Raw genomic sequence first — 16,069 nt, forward strand, 5'->3', positions numbered from 1 at the left:
TATAAGACTGGCCACATATTTTATATGCCATTGCAATTAACTTAATGACAACCAATTCCTTCCTGGTCAAACACCCATAAGCAAAATATAAGAGTTTTGTTGACAATGCATCATCAAAAAATAAATTTAAATTCATAGATTTTTCTGTTGTTTTCTATTGCAAGCATCAGTGAAGTGGGAAAATGGTCTCTGTTTGTAGAACATGTGTATGTAAGTATGTGTGTATGCATACACACACATACACATACAAGTACATTAGTATCTCTAAAAGAGCTGAGTGCTACCTAACTCTTGAGCAGAGAAGAAATGGTAGCACTAAGATGGACCTAACTGCAAATATGTAAGAATGGTCATTTCTTTAATTTGCTTCCATTTTAAGTAGCTTCAAAGCAGCGTAAGTTGTGGAGTGTATTTGGAAATAATAATTTGTAAATGTGGATAATGCCAATATCTGTTCCAGCTATTTTCCTCAATAAATACGGCACTTGTGAAAGGCAGCAGTAATAATGACAAGCCATGCCTAACGGTATCCATAAAATTCTATTACATTCTTCAGTTTCTGACACGTTACTCTTGATAGAAGATAAAAGAAAAGTAATATTAAGTTATTGGGACTATACATATTTATAAATGGAGTAAATCTGCATAAGGTAGTGATTGAACTTTATAATTTGAATATGTTCCTCCATAATTATCACAAAGAATACATAAGTTTAATTTATTCTTTAACACACCTTCCTCTGAAATGTAAGCTTTGATAGGGTACAATTTTAATTTGAAGCATTATTATTTTTTAAAAGCCTCATTTGAATATTGTTTTTCATTTCAGCAAGTATCTGACAAAAGCTCTCATAATTATCTTACAAGCCAAATTAAGAATTGTGGGTGGGAAAGAGGTAGAGTTGAATGTATTTGTACATGATTTAATTATCATGCCACAAGAACATCAATGATAATCAAGATGGCAGCCATTGCCGGTGTTATGTGAACTTGTCAGCTTCTGTTCTGTTCAGGATTTATTAAAGATTTGCATGAAGACTTAGAGGATAGGTTTATCAAATTTTAAGGTGATATAAAGCTGGGAGCTATTTCATTGGAAAGAAAACTAATAGAATGACATTCGAGACCAAAATTCAGAAGATAAAATGTAATAAGGACAAAGATCAATTCCTACTCTGCAATTCAAAAAGGCAACCGAACAACAACAGGATGGATGAAAATCTGACTTGGCAGAAGTTTTCATTAAAATAAAAGAGAGGGAACTTCAAACTGACCACATGTTTGTATAAATCAAAAGTGCGATATCACTGTCCAATTAAAAATTTGTTAAGAAGATGGATCTCATGTCAAATGTACTTACCATGCACACAGACAACTCTGCCATGGGAAGAATAATTCAAACATAATGCCTTAGACCTCACCTCACCCACCTAGCTCCATAATTTCCATTTCAAACAACCTACAGAGTATACATTTTTGGGTATTGAAACTAAATCTGCTTATTATTTTTCTACTTCATTGAGCTACAGTTGGAAAAATTATATATAGTTAAGGCATACAACTTGATGATCTGATCTAAATTGTGAACTATTCGCCACAATTAAGCTAATTAACATATCCATCACCTCACAGATAATTACCCTTTTTTTTTTCTTGTGGTAAAAACACATAAGATCTAACCTTTTAGCAAATTTCAAGTATACAATATTAATTATAGTCTCTTTGTTGTACATTAGATCTCCAGAAGTTATTTACCTTGCATAACTAAAGCTATACACTTTGACCAACATCTTCCCTAGCTCCCTCATCCTAGCCTCTGGTAACCACCATTCTACCTCTGTTTATATGAATCTGACATTTTTGGATTTAGACATATAAGTGAGAACATGCAGTATTTGTCTTTCTGTGTATCTGGCTTAACTCACTTAGCATAATGTCCTCCATATTCATCCATGTTATTACAAATGACAGGATTTCCTCCTTTTTAAAGACTGAATAATATTCCATTATGTGCACACGTGTGTGTGTGTGTGTGTGTGTGTGATCACATTTTCTTTATCCATTCACCTGTCAACACATGTTTAAGTTGTTTGCATATCATGGGAGTGCAAATATTTCCTTGAATTGCTGGTTTTATTTCCTTTGGATAGATACCCAGAAGTGTAATTGCTGGGTCATTAGGTAGTTCTATTTTTAATTTTAAGAAACCTCCATGCTCTTTTCTACAGTGGCTGTCCCAATTTACATTCCTACCAACAGTGCACTAGGGTTCCCTTTTCTCTGCATCCTTACCAACACTTCTTATCTCTTGTGTTTCTGATAATAGCCATTCTAACAGGTGTGAGGTGATAGCTCGTTACGGTTTTGATTTGCATTCCCTGATTATTAGTGATATTTGGCAACTTTTAATGTACATGTTGGCCATTTGTATGTCTTATTTTGAGAAATGTCTAAGTCAGGTTCTTTGCCCATTTTTAAATTGTGTTACTAGGGGTTTGCTGTTGAGGTGCTTGAGTTCCTATATATTCTGTATATTAACTAGGGGGGTATAATTTATCACTCAGTTTCCAAGAAAGGAGAGAGGTTAGAAGGAAAATGTCCCCTGGATACTGAACATAGAAAATAACTCAGAAACATGGTCCTAGATGCAGTTAGACATCTTGGCCATTATGTGAGAAAACAGGAAAAGAAGCTTAAAAATTAACATCACAAGGTCATTTCATTTAGCCCTCTGCTCCCAGTGGTTTAAACGCTTAAGGCAGACTCAAAAGCCCAGATCTAGAGAAATAATTTTTTTATTTTTCTCCCTAGGACTACTTAAAACTTTCATCAGATGGATTAATGAACTCCTGAATAGAGAGGGGCTGGAGATCCGAAGGGGAAACTATAATTGTATATATAGGTGTTGGGAGTAGAACTCAAGTATGCTACTTTATAAATAATTTTTAAATATCAGCATAATTCCACTTATTAGCCATGTATCCTATCTGAGTTGTTTAAAACCTTAGTTTCTCTATAAGGGTGATAGCATTTTATACTTCCTAGAGCTATTGTGAGAAATAAATAATGAAATAAGATGAAGCATTTAGCACATTATAGGTAACCCATAAATCTTAGCCATTACTCCCAAAAGTTGTCCTTTTATTTTCTTAGCCATCAAAATTTACTAATAAGCCTTTTTGTGTTTACTAAACTAGCCATTGGGCATAAAATCTAGACACAGAATTTTTTAATTTTGATTTTTTCCCAAATCAAATCTTAATTGTCCCACCAAAAAATATAAAAAACAAAAACAAAGGAACAAAGCCACTCTAGTAGAAGGAGTTAGTTTAAAAAAAATACACAGAAGCATCGTCTCAATCTTAAACTCCAGTAGAAGTATATGGTCAATAGTACCGGGCATACTTGCCACATTTTGCTCTGCCCTAAATAAGACCACACAAGTTCAGTCCCATTCCTGATACATCCAGAAAGTCCATGAGTATTTTCTGGGAATTATTATCAGTGTGTTAGGAGTTAGGAATCCACATAAAAGAAAGAGTTAAGAGAAATGGGATTTTATTGACCTGATAAAAGCTAAACCTTGGTAAAATATACCACTGGTTCCCAAATATTTGAAGGACTCTAATACTTGAGGCAAATGACTTATTTGCCAGAGGGCAGACTGGAAATAACAAATAAAAAATGACTAAAAAAGAGATTTGGGGTTAATATGCTGGGACAGTAAAAGAGAACATGGGATTTAGAATCAAAAGCCCCCAAATCCAGTCCTGGTTCTACTTTTTATTAGCTCTTTGACTTTAGGCAAGTCACCTAAACTCTCTGAGTCATACAGTCCTCATAAATAAGGTAACAAAGTTAATAATAATAATTGTATGAGCAAGCACACATAAAATGTTTTGAGACTTTAAAATGATTTGAAAATGGTAATAACAATAAGCCATAAGAATGGGGTATCCCACTGCTGAAAATATTCAACTGAGCCTGACCCATTATCACTGCAGGGGGTCCCTTTACTGGAGGAAGATAAGACTAACTATTTCAAGTACAATTTATTCACTTACTACACATTTTATCTCAAAGGCAGTAAACAGTAATGAAAGAAGAATTACAATGCATCACTAATGTCAATAATTTAATTCGGCTAAAGACTGTAGTTAATATCCACAATCCTCACAGAATTCATGAACAGGCTGGAACTCCACAAAGATACTCGTCAACTTAACTCTGCAAACATCAGCTTAACTCAAAACTCCAAAGTATGACCAACGTGTCCTAGATCAAATTACGGTTAATTCATTTCACCTAAACTATGTCTCTACATTTGTGCTGCCAATCTTAAAAATATATAGAACTTTCTGGATTGTAAAGGCTCTGTCAAAATCTCAAATTTCAGCCTTTGGATAGTTAATACTCTTCTTAGGCCCATCTGCTTGCTATATTTTGGGTTTATTTTTATTAATGTTCGGAAATAAGTGAGCCCTGAGACAGTAATGGCTGCCAGTTGTTCCAAGTTTACTTACCCTCTGACCTTCTTTTCCAGGTGGACCTTGTGGGCCTTGTATCCCCAGGGAACCCTGGTGTGGGGTGGGGGTGAAGAACACATGTTAATAGACGGTTTCAAGTACAGTTGCCTCACAAAGCATGCTGTGAAAATTAATACCTACTTTATTGATTAAGCAAATCTTTTTAAATGATTTGAGTTTTTCCAAAGTTAGACTCTGTAATATATTAAAAATGGTAAGTTCTTCGGCGACTGGCTTATCTTTGGAGTTAACTTCAGAAAAGAAAAAAAAAAAGGCGATTCCAAATCAGGTGTGAGACCAGTGTTCACTTCAATAAAGACTCCCATATGGTCAGAACTATGTTTCACCGAACTACCATAAATAAGTAGTAACAATATTTTCAAGCAGGGAAAAAAAGTCTCTTTCTATATTTGAACTCTATAAATACAGCCACACTTTTCGTTGAGAGTAGCTATGTAAGTATCCTCTGAGAAAACACATGGTTATGATGTTGGCTTCAACATATGTCTCTTCATAGCATTTAATTTTTAGTATCACAGACATTATTTAACACTTTCTCACAGCTTATCAAGAGGCAGAAAAATAATCTTTTTTTCAGGTTATAAAAAAGGCCCAGGGAATCCCAGGTGCTGTTAATCTGCAAATTAAGTCTCCTGATTGTCAGTTACTTTTATACGAGAATTCTTACTCAACATGAAACTCAAAATGATCATATGGCTATTTTTTAAAATTGTCAGTAATTATTGCCTCTTTTAAAGTTTCTTCTTAGCTCTCCTGATGCTTCCTTCTTCCCTATTCCATCTTTTAAACATGAGAGTTTAGGCTTATTTTCTTCTCAGTGCTCATTACCTCCCCATGATCTCATGTACTGAGGGCTTTGAATATTCTAGGCCAGTGACTCCAAGGTTTATAATCTAGGTTATTTTCTGGGCTGCATATTCACATATCCAACTGCCTGTTTTTGATACTCACTCTAATATCTCACAGGCATCTGAAACAGCACATCAGACACTGAACTTAGGACCCTCTCTCCCAAACTGGATTCTCTTCCAGCATTCCCCAACTCAGTAAATCCACACAACACTCTGCTAGTGCTCATGCCAAAAATCTAGAGCTCAACCTCCACACTTTCCTCTCTCAAATCTCTCTTTCATTTCCAATTACCAAGTCTGGTTGGTGCATCTCCAAAGTATATTTGGAACCATCTATTTCTTTACATCACAACAGCTCCAATGATTACTTCTTGCTTGCTCATCTGTAAGAACTTCTCAGTTGAACCAGACACCAACCTCCCCAACCTCCACGTCACAGCCAAACTGATCTTAAGAAAACACCTGACCTTCTCTGACTTTCCACAGGATGGGATGAATGTCTTGGTTCATCAGTCCTAAAGTGCCTTATACTTGTCCTTTAAACTCCTTATCATAAGTTCATTTAAATGATTGCTCAGGTAATGAATTCACCAAGCTCTAAGGATAACAAGTAGAATCTGTGTCTTATTCAATACTATGTGCCTATTAATTTAGTCTTAATGAAAAAATTTATAGTGGGAAATCAATTTACTTTAATAAGTTTTTGGGTAAATCCAACAATTTTCAAAGGGTTTTACAAATATTAATGATTAACCTATCATACATTTAATGCTTAAATGGTTTGGAATAAATGAGAAATCTAGTAATTCATATTCAAACAAATCTGAATTTACCACCATTCCAGAAGAAACCGATTTATTACCTAATTTTAAAAAAATTATGATACATTTGTACATTATGACCTTTTTTCTTTAAAAGCTGTTGTTAATTTTAAACTAAAACATCAGATGTGCTTGTGATGACCTATAATTATTTATTATATGTATATTCATTTTTTTACAGAAGAAACTTAAGTTTTAATGAATGTCATAATGTGCATAATTTCACCATTTAATTTTATTTGAAATAAAAAAGTTATAAACATGTTGTAATTTTTCATTCAGATAGCTCTCATCTGATTAAAGTTGTCAGTATTTAATATAAATTACTGTAACTCATTTTCAAAAAGCATTAATACAAAAAATTCTGCATGTATCACAAATCCTCAATGTTTCCTCAAATCTTTCTGATTCCTTCCAAACAAAACACTAGTAAAAAGTATGTATTTATTACTTTCATTTCTTTTATTTATTCTTGGAACAATTTAATATCATAGGGACATATAAAGCCTATGTTTTATTGATTTAGGGAGGAATAAAAAACAAGGAATGAAAAAAGTGATCAGTTCTGTTTGATTTTTTACAAAAAATACCTGCCAAAAGAAATATAACAGAGGAAAGCTGGCTAATTAGGCCAACTTAAGGATGGCAAATTTATAATGTGCATAAGCAAAACAACTTCTGAAATCCAAATATACCAAGTATTAATTACAATGTAATTACAGGGAGTTGTGTCATTTTTTTATAAGAACGACACAATCTTGGCTTTAGATTAAACTCCTTGCTTTTACCCTTAGGAAACTATTATAATTTCATGAATAGTCAAACTTATATACAACATTTTTGATATTTATACAAATGTTGACAGCTCTTTCAGTGTTTTTCAACATGAGATACTAAAACATACTCACACCAAATATTCATCAAGGGAGTACAATTAAGTCTGAACTACATATAATCAAAATTGCATTCCCTTTACTAGTTGGAGAAATTGTATAACAAAAGCCTACAAAAATGCAAAAATATTAAACTTGATTTGGAATGGATTCAAAAATATTTATGAGACCCTTTTGTGTGCAAAGTCCAAATGGTACACTCACACACATAAGCTCACTAGTATGCCTCCTGAATGTTCATGATTCTGAATCCCATGTCCCACCCCCACCCTATATTTGCTAAGTCTAGAACCCAGATAGGTTTTTGATGAAAAGTTAGGGAATTATTTTTAATCTCCAATGGATTATTCACTATTTGGATTATCCATGACCAATTTTTAATCCTAGCCACATTACATTAATGTTCAGAACATTTGGGGGCTGTCTTTATTGAAAGTAGTTGACATTAATGAAGAAAAATAATATCAGTATTGTCATTAGTAAAACATAGGTCAATCAAGTATAAAAAAATTATATTTCTTCCCCAAATAAGAAATTAAAATTTGGGGATGATTCACTATTTGCAATTATCCAGTTTACTACTCTGTTCGTTTAGTAAAATCAAACAGTGAATTTGCTGATCACTTACTATTGAAAATTATAGATATATCTAATCTCCAGCCTACTTAAATTTGGGTGGAGCTCACCATTTGTCTCAGACCTTTTGCCCAATTCTTTCTTTCTCTGGCCTTGTAAATGCCATTATGTGTGTACTTTACTTACTCTTATTTGACTATGAGTCCTAGAGGACAGAGCATCATTTGTTTTCTATCCTCTACCACACTTATAGAAGAGACTCAATATATACTTAGTAAATTGCACCATCAGGAAGAAAACACCAGGATGGAATACTGGGTGGTGGTGATAGGAAACAGATTTCTGGTTGATATCTAATCACAATTATTTTCAAAACTTGAACTTAAATACATTGGATAACTTTCTATCTTGTCTGTATTTCTCATCTAAAGTAATTCAATGATCTGATGTCTAAGAGTAAAATGGCCTTACAATTCATGTAAGAATTAATTATTTACCTCTTCTTATATCATCTCCATTATGGAACTTATTTAAATCTTCAACCACTATTTGATATTTTATAATTTAAACCACTTTTAAATTAGAGAATCATTATTTTATGTATCTTTGTGTACATGGCATATTTGTATAATCTGTGCATTGTTTTCTTCTTTGATTTTATTTGCTGAAGAGTAATGCCTATTTATTTTTTATACTTTTTTCATCTTAGTCTGCTCTGAAAATAACCGTAAACTGGATTATTCCTAATTTTTCACGAACATAAAGATTTGCTTCTTTTCTGAAAGAGAAGTATAAGAATGTATTTAGGATATTCATGATGTAAATATCTGCATATGTCTACAGAGGCATTCATTCCTTTTATTTTTTTTAATTTTTTTTTTTTTTACATTTGTTTATTTTTGAGAGACAGAGAGAGACAGAGCACAAGCAGGGAAGGGGCAGAGAGAGAATGAGACACAGGATCTGAAGCAGGCTCCAGGTTCTGAGGTGTCAGCACAGAGCCCGATGTGGGGTTCAAACACACAAACCTGACCCTGAGATCAGGACCTGAGCCGATGTTGGACACTTAACCGACTAAGCCATCCAGGTGCCCAATTCCTTTTTTTTTTTTTTTAAGTGGAATCCTGGACATTAAAAATGTTGACAGGGAAAGGAATTCATAAGGTTGTTGCCTCTTTTAGCTAGACTAAAACTATGTAAAAAAATAGTCCAAACTAGCTAAATCATTTTAAGTTCCAGTGGACAGCTATTATAGTGTGTTACATTTCACATAGCTCTCTCTGGACAATCTGCTATTTAAGACAGTCTAGAGCTTATCACTATGGAAGCCCATGTAAATATTTAACTGAGAAATTACTTAGAATTAACTGGTTCAGAACAGAATTTTGAAGTGTTTAACAAATACAGTAAATGTTTAGTAGAGTTAATAGGGTAGATTAATTGCATTTAAACACATTTTCATTTGTGTAGGAGGCAAGATATATTCATAACTTCTTAATCAAAGAAAGAAGCTGAAGTAAAAAAAGGAAGTTTCATTTTGAAGTATTATTTGCACTCCCTTGCCAGGGATGTTGCAGAATATATGATACCTAAAACGTATTTCAACAAAAATGTTATGCAAGTAAGTGTATTTTAACTGTTATGATTATTGCTTAAGGATATGCTTCATAGACTTGAAACATAAGATTAAGCAGAATCTTCATAGATTCTTAAAATACCATGAGAGCATTTTCTGTCTTTCAAATAGAGTGTACAAAATTAAAATGGAAAACAGAGTTTATCCGTCTTTATAGAAAATTTCATGCCTTTAATATGAGAACAATGGGAACAAATTTTATAAGCTGGAGACATAAGAACAAAAAAACAAAAAGCAAGTTAGTGTAAATGTAACAGACATATAGTCCAGTCATGGGAAATGGTTTTCTCATATTAGTTCTGAGAAGTGGAATTCAAGAATGTTTATGTTAATAAATTAAAGGAGTGACCAGTTTTACATCATTTCATAAATTGTCATGATACAAGAAAGAATTTCCCTTAGGGTGTGTAGGTATTCAGAAAAGGTATTTTATGTTATATATAAAAACCCTAACATTTTATCATAAGCAGTTGTCAGTACACACTAGGAAACAAATGTCTTTGAAATAAAAAAAAAATAGGATTTCTTTCATACACTAAAAAAAAAAAATGCGCTGACAAACCTTTCCAATAATACTGACAAGAGAAGAATAAGAAGAGCTGTCACTAGAAAAAAAAACTATAAAATATTTGTATGGACAGGAATGTTTCCATCATTATCAGTTATAGTAAACAGGTTCCATACTTGGATGGACAGTTTCATCTTACCTTAAACAATTTAAAAAAGAGGTTATTTGTAGTGCTTTCAAAATTTAACAATTTCATTGGAAAGCCTTGCCAGCATTTTGGACATGAGGCCAATTAATTATGATTGCTCCATGTGGTTACAGAGATAAATTTTAATAGTAATCTTTTCCTATGTTTTCTGAACTGAGAAATCACATCTCTTTTTATTTTTTTTTAAATATTTATTTTGACAGAGAGAGAGAGAGAGAGCAGGGAAGGGGCAGAGAGAGAGAATTCCAAGCAAGCTCCATGCTGTCAGTGCAGAGCCTGACACAGGGCTTGATCTCATGAAGTGTGAACCAAAATCAAGACCTGAGCCAAAAATCGAGTTTGACACTCAACCAACTGGGCCATCTAGGTGCCCCAAAAATCACATATATTTTTTTTAATGTTTATTTTTGAAAGAAAGACAGAGACAGGGGAGGGGCAAAGAAAGGGAGAGATACAGAATCCAAAGGAGGCTCCAGGCTCTCAGCTGTCAGCACAGAGCCTGAAGTGGGGCTTGAACTCATGGACTGGGAGATTATGACCTGAGCCAAAGTCAGACGCTCAACCGACTGAGCCACCCAGGTGCCCCTCACATCTCTTTTTATATGTAGATTCTGAAATAGCAGGTTTTTAGTAACTTGATTCAGCCATGAACACTAGAAATATAAATCAAATAACAGAATTTATAGTCTGTGAATCTGGAATGCTGTGGGACATCTGTACTACCCATAAACTTTCCTCTAACAATGATTTTTGCCCCTATTATGAGATATTCTACTTTGTAAGTTGTATATATCCTCAGTTCCTTTCCACTTTGAATATTATCTAGCACAGCATTTAGTAGGCACTGAATGGCTGAATGACTGAAAAGATTCTGATTGTTTACACTTCTCTTGGTACTTCTGCTGAGGTGAGAATATTAATTACCATAGCTACCGAAATTCAAATTAAAAATTTATATTCTTCATACACAAATGCCACTTGATACCAAAATAATCCAAGTTATTTTTAATTCTTATGTGGTAAACTTGCAAAATAGATGTTCTACTTCTATTTGGAGGAGTTGCCCTTCATTAGAGAAAGAAATATAAATTCTATTAATTTATCTCATATTGATGAGAATTAAGTACTTTTTGAAAAAAAACCAACATGAACTGAAGAGATTAAAGTATCTATACAAACCATTAATTAATAAGAAATAGAACCAATCAAATTATTTAAAATGCTTATGTCATTTAAAACAATGTAGTTTCAGGGCATCTGGGTGGCTCAGTCAGTTAGGCATTTGATTTTGGCTCAGGATATGACCTTGCAGTTTGTGGGATTGAGGCCCACCTCAGGCTTCACACTGACAGCAAGGAGCCTGCTTGGAATTCTCCTCTCCCTCTCTCTCTGCCCCTCCCTTGCTCACTCACTTGCTCTCTCAAAATAAGTAAATAAACTTAAAAAAATAAAATAATATAGTTTCATATTTGGTAATTATTCTTGCCTTAATTGACTTGTCACAAATATTTTCATATTTTGTTAATTTCATATTTTTAGATTTCTTGACTATGAAAAACTTTATGTAAATTTGCTTTATTTCAGACCTAACCCAATAATGAAATGGTTTGATTTCAGTTATCTCAAGGTTATGTTGACAAGTAGGCTGATGGTCTGTCCAATCCATTTGTATCATCTGTCTTAATGATTTATGTGAGAGAGAATATGATTGATTCAGTGTTAATGATGAATCTGATCATAATAACAATCTGTGTTTTTGGATTGGCTTTGTCATAGCTCACTGGCCACATGGGAGACATGGTTTCCCTGCAGAAAAAGGAAAAATCTATACATAGGTTGTTTTTAAGTGTCTTCCAGTAACTTCTGGGAATGGACAACATCATACAAACATAATACCAAATTTAATATCATGAATAACTTTTGCATTTGGGCGATGCAACATAAGTGACAAGACTGAAGGAAACTTAATCTAGTAATTTTGGGATTAAAATATAAATCAATATAGAGATATTTACACACCACATGAAAGACCTAGGAATTTAATGCAGATAACTGTGAAGATGGCTAATACAGTATCAGACTATGTAAGTGACAACTGATTAAGGTGGTAAACACCAAACTTTGAAGAGGGGGAAAATGCTCTATAGTGTAGAAAGAAATTTTAGAAACATATTACTAACATACATTGACGACTTCTCTGTTTAACTTCTTTCCACTGGCCTTCCTCCTTTCTGCCAAGAGCATCCATTTCCCTCAGGATGATTAAGATCATAATAGTGTAAGTGTAAAGACAATGGAAGAGTCAATGTACAACTTTTGATAACTAAGAGTTCATATAAGACAATAGTCTGGAAGCTAGGCTCCATTAATGGAAAAGTGTCAAGTACCTCATCATCATACATCAAGAGATATCCTCATAGATCACAAAGTTTAACCATGTATCACGTGGCACAGAGGAAGGAGCAAATAGAGGTTGTTTCTGCCCAACCAGAAAGAGAATTGAAAACATGTCCTTCCCTTCTGTTTCCTTGCATGAAGAGTTTCAGGAGAAGAATGGTGTATTAATCAGATATCAGTACTCCTGCTTTACCTCTTCTTAGGAAACCAGGAAGAAGAAGAATTCATAATGCATCGTATTTTTAATCAGACAATAAGTGAAACCTTTATAATTCTGATGGAAATAATTTCCAATCTAGAATTCAATACCAAGATAAACTAGCAATCAAGTGTGCAAGTAGAATAAAAAAATTTTAGACATGTGAAATCTCAGAAAACTTACCTCCCTTTTTACATTTTCTTAATAATTCGCCTGAAGATGCATTCACATAAATGAAAGAGTAAAACCAAGAAAGGAGATGATGGTAAAGAAAATTTGGAATCAATCCAGAAAAAAAAAAAAAACAAAAGGAATCACAGAATGAGAATTTTGTAGTTTTCATGGAAAGCTAGTGGCCAAGAATGGAGTAAAAGGTCTTAATGGGACTCTTCCAAATAAAAGTCTCAGTGACAGAATTTGAAAAATATGGAGGTTAAGGGTGCCAGGGTGACTCAGTTGGTTAAGCATCTGACTTGGGTTCAGGTTATGATCTCAGGGATTGTGAGTTCAAGCCCTGTATTGGGCTCTGTGTTGACAGCTCGGAGCATAGAACCTGTTTCAGATTCTGTCTCCTTCTATTTCTGCCCCTTCCCCACTCATGCACTGTCTCTCTTTCTCTCTCTAATATAAAAAATAAACATTAAAGAAAAAAATAAAAACATGGAGGATAGTTACAGGGCAAACAGAGAGATAATTAGAAACACCAGAAAACAAAACAAAACAAACCACAACAAAACTATTCAATAAAAGAAAAGTACACCATGTGGCTCTACAAATACCGATGTGTACATAGTCATAAAATTGTGAAAATTTTATATTTTTTAAATAAAAGTAATACTATAACTCGATTAACAAATCACTTGTGGTTAGGCATCTAGATTGTTTCATTATTTTACTATTTCAAGCAATGCTGAAAAAATAGCCTTGTACACACATTAATTTCACAAATGAATGAGACTATCTGTAGTTAAAATTTGAATATTTGATAAACAACATCAAATTGTCCTCCAAGAAACTGTATCCATATACATTTCCCTCACAATGTATAAGTGTTTTTCCACATTTTTGCCCACATACTGTACTATCAAACTTTTTGACCTTTGCCAATCTTTTTATTGTGGCAAGAATATTTATTTATTTATTTATTTATTATTTATTTATTTATTTATTTATTTATTTATTTATAAATGTTTATTTATAGAGAGATTTATTTTAGAGAGAGAGAAAGAGCACAAGCAGGGAGGGGCAGAGGAGAGGAGACACAGAATCTGAAGCAGGCTCCAGGCTCTGAGCTGGTAAGAATATTTAACATGAGGTCTATTCTCTTAACAATTTTTAAGTGCATAATACAGTATTAACTATAGGCACAATATTGTACAGTGGATCTCTAGAACTTATTAATTTTGTGTATCTGAAACTTTACATGCACTGAACAACAGCTCTGTAATTTCTCCCCCCAGCTCCTGGCAACTATCACTCTACTCTTTGTTTCTGAGTCTCACTATGTTAGATACCTCAAATAAGTGGAATCATACATTATTTGTCCTTCTGTGACTGACTTATTTCACTTAGCTAATATCCTTCAGGTTCTTTCATGTTGTTGCAAGGGGCAGGATATCATTTTTTTAAAGGCTCAATAATATTTCATTGTATATATACACCGTGTATTTGTCCATTTACCCATCAATTGACATTTAGGTTGTTTCTGTATCTTGGCTATTTGTTATAGGCATATGAAAAGATATTCAACATCAGTAATCATCAGGGAAATAAAAGTTAAAATCACAATGAAATATCACTTCACACTTGTTAGGATGGTTACTTTAAAAAAAACATAAATGTTGGCAAGAATGTGGAAAAACTGGAACACATGTACCCTGTTAGTGGGAATGTAAAATGGTGCAGTGGCTATGAAAAACAGTATAGAGGTTACTAGAAAAATTGAAAATATAACTACATATGATCCAGATATCCCACTTCTGGATATACATACAAAGAAATTGAGACCACTGCCAATATTGTAAGGGAAAACTAATATCTCAGGGGCATTTTCATTTATATTTCTCTTATTGTGAGTGAATTTAGATAAATTTTTATATGTTTAAGAGCCATTTTATTCTTTCTTTTATATAAACTCTGTTTACATCCTTACCCAAGTTTTAAAAACTGGATTCATATATATGTATATGAATTTCAATATGGGAATTGTTTGTGTGGCCACATTTACTAATTTTTTTTATATGGGTAAAGTAACTGCATTGTCTATTTACTAGCTTTTTGTGGATGTTAAGTGAGACAAAGTGTGCTGACAGTTTTTATATTGACAAAAAAGGCATCCTCGAAAATATTAAAATTCTGAGACTTAAGTATATCTAAAAGTTAACTCAATTTTTGTGGAAATTATATTGCAGGTCAATGAACAAGTCAATCTATATACAAATATTTCTTTAAACACAACCTTTTAGAAATGGGGGTCAAACATTTACCCTATATAATCATATCTATTTTATATACTGAATAAGTTAAGGCTGTGTCAGTGTAACTTCATTTCAGTGCAAGTCGCATTAATAAGATTAGTCATGATGTATTACATAGACCCCCACCCCCGGGATATTATTCCCACGTCACTTTTCAATCTGCTGGGTTTGTAATATGATGTTTTTTCTTCATATGACAAAACTGTGATGTTCTCAAAGCCAGGAGCAAATGCCTTAATTTTCAAACTACTAATCAAACACCAGAAAGTTGTCATGAAGGTAAATTACAATTAATGTTTTCTTAATATTTCAGTGAAATGGAGCAATCAGAAAGTTACCTCTGAGTTACTAAAAAAAGAGTAGTGTATCATGTGAACAAATCAATATAATTTGAGAGCCAATGTACAAATATAAAGCTATAACAAACAAGGAAATAAAGGTGAACAAAAGGACAAAGCAAACAACATAAAAAAGACTCTCACATTTGCACAGAACCAAGTGGTAGAAGCCCTAGGGCAACACTTCATCAACATTTCAACAAATCTTTTGATGACCTCCACACACTCACAACAACAAATTAGGAAAAGAATGGAGAACTGACATTTATTGAGTACTTGCTCTTGTGTCAGGAATTCCACTAGAGTCTTCACATAAGTAATTGAATTTAATTCTAACAACTCTACAAAAAGAATTTTTCCTTCTTATAGATGAGAAAACAAACTTCCTAAAGGTAACATTGCAAATAAGTAGGGGACCTGAGATTTGAACTCAAATATATCTGACCTCAAAATTCAATTCTGCTTTTAATATGTTCTACTTGCACTTCCAAAGAAATATTTGGAGGATAAGATTTATTTAAATATGCATCATGTTAGCCCACGAGTGGGATTTCAGGTCATCTTATCAAATTATAAGATCTGACAGGATCACCCTTGACATTTTTGATATATGAGGAT

The 16,069-nt window shown here is 33.2% G+C and overlaps 1 protein-coding gene across 1 annotated transcript in view; it reads right to left on the bottom strand.

Annotated features, from left to right (window-relative positions):
* Positions 1 to 16,069, bottom strand: part of COL19A1 (collagen type XIX alpha 1 chain) — a 346,749-nt gene that overhangs the window by 145,880 nt on the left and 184,800 nt on the right. The window contains exon 16 of the mRNA XM_047102603.1: positions 4,524 to 4,577. Within this exon, the coding sequence (XP_046958559.1) occupies positions 4,524 to 4,577 (54 nt within the window). The remainder of the gene's footprint in view (positions 1 to 4,523; positions 4,578 to 16,069) is intronic.

Source organism: Lynx rufus, unplaced genomic scaffold, assembly GCF_022079265.1.
Source record: "Lynx rufus isolate CCGP_SWC_20201006 ecotype Redwood Valley unplaced genomic scaffold, mLynRuf1.p SCAF_6, whole genome shotgun sequence".
NCBI classification, from domain to species: domain Eukaryota; kingdom Metazoa; phylum Chordata; class Mammalia; order Carnivora; family Felidae; genus Lynx; species Lynx rufus.